The 14,084-nt window shown below is 41.6% G+C and overlaps 1 protein-coding gene across 3 annotated transcripts in view; it reads left to right on the top strand.

The window, feature by feature from the left end:
• Positions 1 to 3,632: 3,632 nt before the first annotated feature.
• HCN1 (hyperpolarization activated cyclic nucleotide gated potassium channel 1) overlaps positions 3,633 to 14,084 on the top strand; it is a 317,113-nt gene continuing 306,661 nt past the window's right edge. Inside the window, exon 1 of one of the 3 annotated variants that reach the window (XM_048849358.2) lies at positions 3,633 to 4,349. In XM_048849358.2, coding sequence (XP_048705315.1) covers positions 3,979 to 4,349 — 371 coding nt within the window. In that variant the 5' untranslated portion in view covers positions 3,633 to 3,978. The remainder of the gene's footprint in view (positions 4,350 to 14,084) is intronic. The other 2 variants (XM_075128463.1, XM_048849357.2) reach the window with 2 other exon arrangements.

The raw sequence follows: 14,084 nt of genomic DNA, 5'->3' as shown, positions 1-14,084 counted from the left end.
TCTGGGGCTTTTATCCAGCCCCAGCCTGATAAGGCAGCGGCTGTTCCAGCTTCCCCAGTCAGAGCCAGGTGATCTACCTCCCTTAATTGGAGCTACAGAGGGTTGGCTAAGCAGTTTTCTGCTTAGCACCCTGTCACAGCCTCCCATTCTAGTGGCTGTGGAGCTCATACTAATTAAGAATGGTAATGACATAGGGAGAGATTTCCTCTGCTGAACAAACTGACAATAGAATTTATTACAAATAAAATGGTGACAAACAAGAAGCAAAATGCCCCTGTTGTGTCCAACAGGTCTTCATTTCCCCTTTCTTCATCCTACTGTTCTGCGTAGACACAAATTCACATACAAAGAAAAATAGTAAAATTCATATGGACACAATATACACACAGGTCATATATATATTAATTACACATACCCACTCATGGGTTTTACTCAGCTGCATTCATACATGGCATCTAAACCCACAGACATGCAAGCATTATATATACATATATCCCCCCATATTAATACACACACGCAAAATAAAACTTTGATGCGAAGCAGGAAGTGTTGCTACACACACACACACACATACAACATGCCTGACACAAACCCACAAAAAGCAAAGCATTGAAAAGCTAAGGCACTTACCTATACATACCCTCTACTCCTTCCACAGGCACACACTTTAGCATTATCACAACTGCTGTTCACCCTGCCCCTGTTTATTCTTTTGTACACACCCCTTTACAACATTACATTTCCCCCTAAAATTAGCAACTGTGGTTGTCTGATATAACAGTTGGTCTTGTTGGGTGAGGGTAGTTTGGTAAAGGGTTGTTTTCAGAAAGACACTTAAAGTATGTGGTGAAAGGCAAATATCCTTATAGAGGCAAAGTCAGGTTTGCAACATGTGGTCTGACATATGGTAGGTGTGATAATGGTAAAGTGTGTGTTTGTGTCTGAAGAAGGACTTAGCTTTTCATTTCCTTGCTTTTGTGGATTTACATTAGGCATGGTGTGTGAGTAACGACCCTAACTGGTTCACAACACAGCTTTTGCATTCATTTCCTACGTTTTTAATAATTAATTGGAGGTGGGCATTGGAGCCTCTGGGGGAGCAGAAGTACATCAGAAGAATATTTTATGTAACTGCAGCTATGCATGGACCTTTCTCTGTTGCAGAATGAAGTCTGACAGAAAAGCCTAGCTCCTGACTGAGGAGGTTTAATGTGCAGCTGGTCCCCATCAACTAATCATCCAGTGCACACACTCCTCCCTCCTCCATCAGTCATGCTTGTGTGCTCAGCTTCTGTCAGTCAGTCTTAGATGTATCTCACCCCACACCTGATCATCAATAAACTCTGTGTGTGCCTTGCCCCCAATCAAGTTTGTGTGCACAGTGCATGAACCCTCAGTCATAACATGACTGGCTAAAAGCGCCCTTAAATCCAGCATAAAAAACCTCTCATAATCTAACAGCTGCCCCTTGGACAAGATTCACACCAATCTAATTTACTTCTCTAGCAAGCTTTGAGTAACCAGACTTTAAGAGAAGATATAGGTCAGAAACAGAGAATAGGACGCTTGAGGAAAACTTTCACCCTGAAGCTGAATTCAGAGGCATTCTATTAAAAACGTATAAACAAAACAACCCTACATGGAGAATTTAAATGGTCTGAAAAACTAAGCAAATATGATGTTTACACTGATTGGACTCTTTTTTTTTTTAAAGTAGAAGTACTTATGTTCCATTTTAAGCTATCAGACATTTCCATTATATAGTCACACATACACAGTTATATCCATGTTAGATATTGACACAACTTTTACACTCTGTAGCAGAGGTTAGTAATTACTTCTCTGATATCACCCTTGGCCATTGCTTCAGCTGCCCTTCCATGGTTGGCAGTCTCTGTCCTGTGCTCACCAAACCAGAGTAAACTCCTTCCCTTTTAGTTTAAAGAGATGTCTAAAATTTTCATTCTTCAAGGCAGCATCTAAACCTTACACCTTTCACCCAGGGCGTACACAGAGTTATTTTACCAGCACTGGGCTTCTTCCAAAGCTTTTTGGTGGAGGGAGATCTGCAAACACCTCCTGCTCTCTACAAGTCGCTAGCTCTCTTGCTTTCCCCTCCCAGCCGGCCTTGCTCTGCCTACAGTGCCCAGAGTTCCTCTGAACTACAAGCCCTAGACTCTTTCTATTCTGGGGAGAAAATACTAATAGGAATGTGCTGGCCCTCTGCCAACCCTTAAAGAGCTAGCATACCCTATTACCCATACAAAGAACCCACCTGTAGACATACACACATACAGGTTTTACCTATTTGCATATCCCTACAGTTTCACATATGCAATAAAATGTGTAGTCATACAGACACATAGAATTTCACACAAAAATAGCACATTTATTCACAGAAACACATAATCATGCAGGCACACAATAATACACATTTTCAATATTATCCAGAGAAAAAGCCTTGCTCATAAATATACATTTAGTCTCACATATAAAAATGCACGCACACGCGCACACACACACACACACACAGAATATAGTCTCTCACACAAAACATACTGTCAGTCACAGCGCAACATACAATAACACATACACACTGTTATAATAAGAGACAGTTACATAAACACCTACTGAGAGATACATGTTTGTGTGATTTTGTGTCGCTGTTCGAGTTATTTTGTGAGTGAAAAAAATAAAAATGACTAAGAATCTCATGCACACAGCAGAACATAGATATGCAAAGACACAGGGACAGACTCTGATCTCATTTTCAGCGGTGTAAAACCAGAGTAACTCCATTAATGTGAGTGGTGTTTCTTTGGAATGAAATTTGTAATTTAGATTAGAATATATCTCTTGCTATTTCTCACACACATAAAGTCACACAGAGGCCAGGTCAATAATGGTTTATTGACAAGTGTTGTCAAAGTTTACAGGAAACATAATCCTCAGGGATCTGTCAGGTAAGTACAATCTGCTCAGGACAGGGCTTCCCACTGTATCTGGGGTTTCATCTTCTGTGTCCATTTATCATTAATGTCCATTTCTGCTCTGGTGGTAGGTTGCTATAGGGTGCAACACCCTGCCCGCTGTCTCTTTCCTTTCCCCCAGGGGTTGGCATAGTTTTTTCCCTCTTTTTTTTTTTTTTTTAACAAGAAAGTCTTTGATCATATGTGATCATTTTAATACCAGGCCTCCCACATATTTCAGACACAGGATTAAAAATCACCACTCTTTCTGAGTCTTTCTCTTGCCAAATTGTTTGCACAGGCGTGCACGTACACATGTACACAAGTGCAGTCTCTCTCTCTCTCTCCCACACACAGGCACAGAGTGACAACCCCAGACGAAAGGCACACCGTGGCCCTACACCGTGACCGCAGAAACAGGCTCATGTGCAACACAGGCGCAGGGGCACGCGCCGGTGCTTTCGGTGCACACACAGAGAGCTCTGCTGCCTACACCAGGCACAACACGACCTGCTTTTGAGTCTGTGGCTCCCAGTCGCGTGGACACAGGCAATCCCACACACCTGCTTCCAGAGGGACGCACGTGCAGTTAAAGATAGACACACGGAGCGAGGCGCGCACACACAGGCTCTCTCTCGCCCTCCCCTGTCTCCCACACACGCCCCTCCGCTCCCTCCTCCCCCTTCCCAGCTCCCGAGCCCCTCAAGGACTCCGGGGCGCTCAATGTCAGGCGCAGGGAAGCGGGCGGCCGGGCAGAGCGCGGTGCGGCGTTGCCGCCAGCAGAGGGCAGGCGAAGGGAGCGGTGCGGGCGCCGCGGCTTCCCTCCCCCTGTCCCCGGCGTGTCAGTGCCGGCTGGGCTCGCAATGCCAGGAGCAGCAGAGGGGCTGAGCTGCTGAAGGGCACCGGCGGCGGTTGCAGGGAGGAAGGCGGCCGGCCCGCTGGCTGCGCTGCCCCGGACTCCCAGTGCCGCAGGAGCCCGGGCCAGGCTGGAGAGCGCTCCCCCCGCAGCATGGAGGCGGGCAAGCCGAGCTCCTCGCCCGGCAGCCGGGACGATGGCAGCGGCAGCGCCAACGCCTTGCAGGCGAAGCCGGCGGAGAAGGCGCTGGGCAGCCCGGGCGGCGGGAAGGAGCACGGCAACTCGGTATGCTTCAAAGTGGACGGCGGCAGCGGCGGCGGCGAGGAGCCCGGGGTGGGCTTGGAGGAGGCCGAGGGCTCCGGGCGGCAGTACGGCTTCATGCAGCGCCAGTTCACTTCCATGCTGCAGCCCGGGGTCAACAAATTCTCCCTCCGCATGTTCGGCAGCCAGAAGGCGGTGGAGAAGGAGCAGGAAAGGGTTAAAACTGCGGGGTTCTGGATCATACACCCCTACAGCGACTTCAGGTGAGTGCCCCCCCCCACGCTCCCCCCCCCCCACCCCAGGGGAGAGCTGCCCCGGGGCGAGGGCCGGCGGCGGCTCACGGGTGCCTTCTGCACGCAGGGACCCCCGCCCCTCCGCTTCAGCGTGGCTGCTCCCCCCTGAAAAAGAAAGGCACCCCCACCCCTCCAGGCAGCGCGCTGGACAAACTTTGGCAAATAAAGTGGAGCCAGTCGTGCAGAGCGCCGCCGTTTGTAGCTTTGCGCCCCCGGGCACGCTGCCAGTCCCCCATTGTGTGCACGCTGCAGCGTGTCTCATGGCCGTGCGCTGGGGACTGTCTCTGGGCGGAAAGGCGTTCGGGGGCGGTGGGAAGGAGCTGCCTGCGGGCAGGCGGCGTGGTCCCGTGTGTGGAGTGTGGCTCTGGGTGCGTGCCCACCACGCGCACGCCTCGGGGTAGCCTGGCGTGGCAGCTGGCATCTCTTGTCTTCTTCAGACGCCTTATGAACCCAGTGCCATGGCCAGCAACGAAAGCCCCACCAGGCTGTGCAAGGGCAGGACCTGAAACCCAGCGCTGGGTTCCGAGTCCGGGAGGGGGTTTCGGGGAGGGGGGGGGGGAGAGTGCTTCCAGCAAACGCCCGGCGACCTTGGCTACGAGTCTGTGATTCAAACTTTGGGGGTGAGTGGGGTTGTCTCTTCCGGTCCCAAATCTATGTAATGCAGCTTCACGGGGAGAAGGAGGAAACAGGCAAGGCAGAGAGGAAAAGCTCAAGACGAGAGTTGGTCCGAAAACAGCCAAGCTGGAGGGTACTTTTTGCCAGTCGGTTCATTGTGTGAAGGTTGCAAACGCTTGAGACAGACATCCCTTGTCCTGTTATTTTAGAGCGAGAACTCGCTGTTCCAGCTTTGCAATTTGATGCTGAACGCACGGCGTGAGCTCTTCAGAAATGTTTAAAGGTTATATATTCATGTGACTAAAATGCATGGACTTGAACTAGGTGGACTGAGGGGGAATGGAGGTTTTCTTAATGATTTTTTTTTTTTTTTTGCACAGAAAGAGGTTTGTTCCTATTTAATTTACCTGGAGCTTGAAAGTCATCTAGCGAGCGCTCCCACCTTGAGCTATAACGTTGTGTACTAGGGAGAAGGAAAACACGTAGAATTTCTACCCGGTCCCTAAGTGGGAGCTAGCCATGGTGCTGAATGATATGGTTTCTGAAAATCTCGGGCCAATGCTAAGTATAACCTTGGAATCTCTGCCCTTGTGTTTCCTGGAATATGAAGTATGTCAATGTCCATGTATACCGCAGAAAATATAATTGTGCCTTTCTTAGTCCTTTAAATGCCGAAGAAAGGGCACAAAAGATGCTGAAGAAGCAGGCAATGTTAAGAATCGATGACCGTTTCATTTTAATCCATTAATAGTTGGTTTGAAAGCATTTCCAAATTCATGAGGTCTGTCAGGTAATATAAAGCTAGAAAGGTTCCGTAGTATCCTCACAGTAGGGGAAAATGACCTTGCCCAAATCAGAAAAAGCTTATTTTGTTTCACGTAGTGCTACATTGTTGTACTATGCCAGGAATATATTGGAGCTCATGCTTCAAAGGAACTCAGAAATCACTTATTTATTTCTATTTTTTCAAATACTATACAAAATTTGCTTATTATTTAAGTATATTATGGACTTTAACTGCACACATATTTTTCCAGAAATAAAATAAAATAAAATTAGAGTGCAATATGACTTTTTATAGTTAAAACAGTAAATGCAGAATTCAATTAGAATGTTAATGTCAACATATTTTGATTGGCTATAAAACATAAAAATACACAATTAACATAAAATATATTTCCAAAAGGTACAACAATAAACATTTAGGGAGAACTGTATTTATATTAAAAATCAATTCTCGTGAAGAATTAGTTGTTTTACTACATAGTAAGAATTGGTTGGCTGCCTTTGTAAAATTTATTAATCACAATTATAGTAGTACTTTCTGAAATAATAAATGTGCTTAAAAGGGTTGATAGTGTAAGTAAGCAATTCATCAATCTCTTCATATACATAGAATAGTGAGTGAATGTCATAGAAAGGGATACACCTGTTTAAATCAAATAGTTGCACTGTTCTGTTAAAGAAAGAAGTAGGTTAAATAGTACATTTTTCAAAAGAAGTGAAAGAGAGATTCTTATTAAATCCTTGGTTCCAAAGGGACTATTTGCAGTGTGATGTATCACTCAATGGGATGTACTGGAACCTTGCATTCAAGCCCAAGTAAAGGTCAGCACAGCTATGAGAGGAGCAGAGCAGTCACTAAATTGTGACTCTCAGAGTCACACTTCAATCCCTGCTTTCTCCTTGTTCCCTGGGGGAAGTAAATTGTATTAGCTCTTTTCTTGGAATATTTTTTTCCCCCTTTCCATGCTAGCTCAGCTGCACTGGCAGGTGCATGGGGAGAGGAGAGCGGGGAGTCAAGCTCCACCTATTCCCCACTTGTCCACCCACACCCTTCCTGCCTAGGAAGGGAATGTAGCAGCCTACGCAGGGTCTGGTGATGTGCATATCATGCACAGGCAATTAAGGAGGTTCATTATGCCCCCTTGTTTCCCTGCATGGGTGGGCAGCCAGGCTCACAGTTCAAACTAGAGTGAGTAATGGTGGCACAGTCTTGAATTTTGGACAAATGTAGAACATGAGTAACTTTACTCATGTGAGTATTTCCATTAAAATCAAGAGGACTACTCCTGTGATTAAAGTTATTCAGGAGTACGTAGTTGCAGAATTGGACTCTTAAATGATATATACAGTAAAATAATATTTTATGTGATATTAGTTTATGAATGAAATAGATTTCTGCCTTACAAGTGAAACATTTTATGCTGATAGTCTCAGATGAAGTAGATCAGTACTTCTCAAGCTATCTGATGTGGGGGACCGGCATTTTTTTCCCCCAACGTGCGCGCAGACCGGCAGCTGATGGCTTGCGGACCGGCAGCGGTCTGCGGACCACCACGTTGAGCAGCACTGAAGTAGATAACACTTATACTGAAGGAATTCTAACACACAATAAGGACTGAATCTTTTCAATTTTTTTTCCAATGAGAGCAGATAGTGCTTCACCCATGGCAGTACTGGGTCTGGTATGTGCTTGAACTAGTTGTATTTTGCAAATAAATAAAATAAATAAATAAATAAATAAATGGGGTGGGTGGGAGATAAATGTACTTTATTATGTCAAAAATTACATGTAATCATTCATACAGATTAGTTCCACAGCTTCTTTTTTTAAGTCCTAGTGGTGGTTTTAAGGCCAGGTTGATACATAGTTTTTGTACCCGTATGATTGCTTCAGTTAGAGGTGTGATTTTTATTGGAATAGGTATACTGGTGTAACTGACTTAGTGTGAATGCAGTTATACATGTAAAAAAGGGACCATATACAGGTATAGCTTATTTCTCTTCCTATACAGGAAATAGATATACCAATATATACACCTTCATACCAATATAACTGCATCTCCATTAGGATGGTTGCACCACTTTAACTCTACAACTCTTGTGTATAGACAAGGCCTAAGGGTATCTTGGACCCATAATTGCACTATGAATGCCTGTTATACTAGCATTTTAATATGGTATATAAAATCATTTTCTTTCATTCTTCTCCTACTTTAAGTGCCTCTTCACATTTGCATTTCACTATCAAGATAATATTATAAAAAGTAAATATTTGACAGCATCAGACTGGAAAGACACTGAGTAATATAGCTCCTAAAATAGTAAAATTATTATTAACTAATTCCATCACCAATACAAAAGGCATAGATGCTTTTTAAATGTCTCTGTAGAAAAGAAAGTTGGGCATCAAGTGTAAATTATAAAAACATAAGAATATTGTGTTAACTATGTCAAATGTGGGCAATTTCTGACATGGATTGTGGTACGTTTGTGTTGTTTTCCCCTGCTGCTGAAAATTTTCAGTGCATGAAATTTACTTGAAACATTCTTTTTTGCTTTAGATCAAATATTGATAAAATTCCCCTTAAAATACACTGTGGGCTTTTGTGTAAGATTACCTACTGTACAATATTTGGTGTGTGGATGTCATGGCTTTTAAATTCCTTCATTCCCTTCCCTGACCTTTTTTTTTTTTTTTAATGGTATGAACAGTAGTGTGGAAAGCTCATTGCATGATCTGTAAAAACTCAGTAATTCGATTCAGTTGCTAAAATTGTTGCTGTGTTTAGCACCATGTTTTCTGGAAGCATTAGCTTGTCTGTGCTGCAGAGAAGACTGTGTTCTCTATCATATGTGTATGCTTTTGGGGAAAGAAGTTCCATAAGTATTACGTAGTTTCCCTGTAAAGGGACCATTTGTTTCCAGTAGTCTCTTGCAAGAGAACAACTCCATCTTCTGGGGTTTAATGTCTAATTAGCAAACCATTATGTAAGCTCTGTACTAAATACATGTCAGAAACTCTGTAGAATGCCTCCATTTATCTCTTCACAATCTAGCAGTGATTACTGAATCTGTAACCCTGGATAAGATTTCCTTTTGACTGTGATAAACACACTGTTGTAACTCATACAATTGTTTTTGTTACGGGGTGTAAAATGCTGAGTGTCTCCTGTGGGATGTAGAGTGTGCTCAGATCCATTGAAATCAATGGGCTTGCTCACATGTGTAAGGACTACCCATGTAAAAGAGAGTTGCAGTATTGGGCCCTTAATCTATCAAGCATGCTATGAAATATATCACAAATAAAGAGATATTTGAGTTACTCTGAATGAATCACTTGTTTTTGTATATGTTTTACTCATTTGATCACATGCTGATTAATGTATTTAATGGTTAACCTTGAAGTAGTGTGACTTATTCATTATCCACTTCCTCTATTAGGGATATTTTATATGTCTGATTTTCAATCAGGTGCTTGCCCCCTAATTACTCAGTCCTGCAACACTTAGACACATCAGTAGTCCTATTAGCTTCATTGGGACTGCTCATTTGTGTTAGGGTCTCAGGGTCAAGCCCTATGAAATCTTTCTTTTATACATGACAGACTCACAGATCAGCTCACATCTTCATAGAATCTATGCAGTTGTGCATATATTCTATAATATCAGCCAGTATACAGTACATACAAAAGTGAATTAGGAAATAAAAGAGAAAACCTTAAGATTTAGAAGGGTGGATATTTTGCTTTACAAAAATGCCATTCAACTCTTGACAGTTTTAATTGTCAGAATCCCTGTGCTGAAATCTTCTATGTTAGGAGTGCAAATCCTCCTCCTTTTATAATACCTGAAAAAGAAAAAAAAATGAAGACAGTTCTAAAAGTTCAGCAGAAAACTTCAGGGTTTAGTGACTGGAAATGGGGTGTGTCAGATTCAAAGCTTAAATGCAACTAATATTATACAATGGTGGTATTTATTTATATTGCATCTACCCGGATCCACAAAAGTGCCCTAATCCCAGTTTGGGCTCCACTGCGATCCACAGAACTCCTGCCAAACCCTGTAGGCACTCACACTTACTTGATGCCTAAGTTTTCAGAGTAAAAATGTCCTAGGTACCTCTATGTTTCTGATTCTGAGCATGTGCATTGTTGCCTCCCTCTAGGCATTCGGATGCCTATCACCCTCCTAAGTCCTAGAACAATTCACAAACCCAGGGAAGATAAGTATTCAGCCACTTAAATCGTGTATGGGGCCTGGTCCTGCATGCTCATCGGCTGCCTATTGGATTGGATCCCATTTAAATCTGGCCATGGAAGGTGGTGGTGCTACTCACTTGATTATATGTTTTAGCCCAATAGTTAGAGCACTCACAGGGGATGTGGGCAACACAGGTTCAATTTCCCCCTCTCAACACTAGTACAGCAATTCTTATGAACAAAACTTTTACAGAACATGAACTCTTCCTTTTGTGTGCATGAAAATGGAGAAATATAGGATAGTTTGAGTATAAAAAATGTCATTGACTTTTGGCCTTTTGCTTACTATATTCCCACAACTTTTGAATTTTTCACTGAGCGCATACTACATTAGCTAACAGCTGACATGACAAAATTGCAGCCTTAACTCAGTTCACTGAAGCATTTCATCAATATCAGGGAATACTTCCTGGCAATAAGGTCTACTAAGCTTTGAAATAGTTTCCCAGCTGAAGTAGCAGATGTTCCATCATTTCAGACATTTCAGAGTAGACTGGACAAAGTAATAGGAAGTGTAATGTAGGGTCTAAAACTTTGTCTTCATGGAGGAGGGATGGACTAGATGACACAATAGGTGTTTTCCATCTCTGATTTCTATATTTTAATTTGTATAATGTCTCACTGATGGCAGTCACTATATGACTTGTTTGTTTAATGCTCAATTATCCAACTTGACTAACTAAAGTTAGTCATCAATATTTATTTTAGATATCTAAATACCAGTTACAAATACTTTTGTTAACATTTAGGTGCATCTATAGTATCCCAAGTGGATGGGGGACATGGTTTCTTGCCCTCAGTCCTCTCACCATTATCAAGCAGAGCTGATCAGATATGCAAGTGAAAGCATGCTTCCCTTTCTAAGGTTACTGCAGCAGGCCCACATCCTCTGTACACCCTAATACTCTGGGAAGGACTGTGCCTTCATTTATTTAAAGAAATCATTTCATTTTACTGATATGTTAGCCTTATGGTGAAGATAGTGTAGAATTAAAGTGCATGGTCTCAGCCTAAGCGCATTTCCAGTATTTCACTAGAGTGGTGTTGTACTCTCGTGTAATAATACATCCATTACGTTGCAGCTCAGAATTAAAATATGCAATTTTCTATAGCATTTTTTCTCTCTTCTTTTTACAGGCAGGTCAGTATTTGTAATTTACAAACAAATTCTAAGAAAGTTAATTTAGATGCAGCAATATATCTAGTCACAGCGGGAAAAAGAACTCAATACACTTAGCAAAAAAAAAAAATCCAAACTCTCATTTTTTCAATCTACTTTCAGTTTAACTTAGAATTTTCCCATAAATTCTGTAGCACCCAAGGAAAGTGCACATCAGTTCTTGTTCTTCATAAGAAATGTTCATCTTTTAGTATTCAGCCAGTCTCTGCACATTCTAAACAAATATATGTATGTGTACTGTGTTCACTTGTGCATCTAGAACATGGTGCTTCTTGGGCATTTTTGAGTCTTTACAATGTTATGAATGATGATTAATTGTTTCATGGTAATTTTTCACCTTTGCTTCCTGTACTATTTGCTGATTTGTTTGGACTACAATGATATAAAGTTCTTGATTTTATTTTCTTTTGAAACTTATATGTTGTGAGATCAGCATGATATTTGGAGTTGGACCAGAAGATACAGGTTACATTGTTCTGATGAGCCGCCAATCACTGTATTTTGCAACCTTTTTGTTGGCCAATTATACTAGGCAGCATTGGCATCCACTTCAGTAGAGCTCTATCCTTGTTTGTCATTTTATAAAGGTATTTCTGGAGTGACCCAGTTGGAGGAATTTGAAGCTAGTGTATTGGTTGGTGAATGCATGACATAGTGATTAGACTGCAGAACTGAGAACCAAAGTTGTTGGGTTTATTCCCAGCTTCACCCATAACTTACTTTGGCAAACTAAAATGACCTCTAAATTTTGAATGTCTCTGTTTTGAGTGTCCAGTGTGAGACAGCTAGGTGTCTCAAGACGCTCAGAAATAATACCTACTTACCTAAGAGGAATATTGAATATTGTGAGGCTTAATTAATGTTTGTAAAGTTATTTTCAGAGTCTTAGATGGAAGGCATGATATAAATCCAAAGCATTATTTTTATGAGAAAAATATAAATGTACAAACAATAGTGAAAATTCACTTAGTTTTCTGAAGTATGAATTTCTCAAGCAATGTCCTGTCTCCTTGTGCTTTCACCCGTAAGTGTAAGAGCCCTACCTTTCTATCAACATGACATTTTTAAGAGAAGAAACTCTTAACCTAGTTTGCACCATTTAGTTTTTAACCTTACAGTACAGTGCTTGTTAATTGCTTGAAAGGCCTTTAGCCATCTATTTCCTTGGTTCTTTCCCAGAGGCTTGATTTAATTTTAAAAATTAGAGTATTCAGTTCTAATTATTGGTGGGCTCATTCTAGACGTATAGCAAGGTATGTTAATAACCAAAAACTGTATCAGCTGGAGTCAACGTCAGTGATACTTCAAGGACACTGTCATTTAGCTTTCAAAAAAATTGTATGTTGGTAGTCAGGATCCAGAAATTCAAGCAAGTTGCATGATATTTTGAAATGGACCCTTTCCCCCCCTAGACTCCTAATATTTCTGCTTTTGTTCATGGTGCAACTTAGGACAAAGCCAGAATAGACCTGTTTTGGGAAAACATTTATTTCATTTCCACAGAAATACTTTCCATCAGTCTGCAGAATAAAATAACTTAAGGCCAAATTCTGGTCTCAGTTACACTGGTGAAATTCCCTCAGTGGAGGTTGTAATTGTGTAACTGAAAGCAGAATTTGGCCCTTATTGGCCCTTCCACTCTACGTTATATAGAAATCTTATCCAATGAAGTATGTTTTTCAGTAAATTGTTGATTGATATCCTAAAAGATTTCAACACATTGCTGTGTCATATCAACATATTTTCCAAATATTAAAAAAAAATCACAAATAAATATATTAAAATAGGTACTTGTTATGCCATGTAGCTTGTTTTGTCTTGAATAGGTAAATGCTGAAATAAGACAGATTCTTTCGAATATGAGACTAGAAATGGTCAAAGCAGTAAAAGAGTTTAATTATAAACAATAGTCACCGGGCCTCCATGGGTCACAACTGAGAATACCAAATTCAGGACAAACTGCTGAGAAATAGGGCCCCAAAACTGGAGGTTATTCTCCCATGAGATACACCAAACCAGCAACAAAAGTAAACTTCTGTTTCACCACACTGGTGAAGTCAGACAGCAGTTTTCTTAAGCATTCCAGTTCTTATATCACCAACAAAAACACTAGACTTAGAGATGAGTGGTTCTTTAAAACCAATTTAATCAAATAAAGGGTTCTTCTGATCCCAAAGGATCAGCAACACACCTAAGTCAATTTCCAATTTAGATCTTACCCAAAAATCACGCTGTTGCCAATTCTTTAGTATCTCACATCTAAAGGTTTATTTATAGAAAGAAAGAAAGAAAGAAAGAAAGAAAGAAGAGTGAGAGTTAAAATTGGTTATAGGAGTCAAATACATATAATAATTGAAAAGTTCTTGGATCAGGCTTGTAGCAGTGATGGAATAAACTGCTGGCTTAAGTTAAGTCTCTGGTTGCTTCCAAATCATTGGAAGGTCCTCGATTCCTTGGCTAGAATGCGCCCTTTAGTATAAATCCATTGTCCAGAGTTTGAGCAGGAAAGAGGCAAAATGGAGATGTTTCCGGTGCCTTTTATAGCTTCTCCCATGTGGAGGGAAACCCATTGTTCTCACTGTGGAAAACTACAGCAACAAGATGGTGTTTGGAGTCGCAAGGGCAAGTCATGTGTCCATGCCTGATGCTGCTTAGTCATAGTAGAAACCATTACCTATACTTCAAATAGCGTGTTCACAGGAAAGTCCATTCAGGGTAGGAGGGCGCCTTCCATTGTGAGTTAAATGTTCTTTTGATGGGCCGCTCAATTTGAATAGTTCCTCCAAGAGGTTCTGGCTAATTACCTTGTGGGCATTACCCCAGGAGCAAACATTTAGAAATACAGGTATCGAGCCAATACTCATAA

This window comes from Caretta caretta, chromosome 5 (genome assembly GCF_965140235.1).
Source record: "Caretta caretta isolate rCarCar2 chromosome 5, rCarCar1.hap1, whole genome shotgun sequence".
Lineage (NCBI taxonomy): Eukaryota > Metazoa > Chordata > Testudines > Cheloniidae > Caretta > Caretta caretta.
Note: the sequence above shows the minus strand (reverse complement) of the source record. Positions and strands in the feature narration are given on the sequence as shown.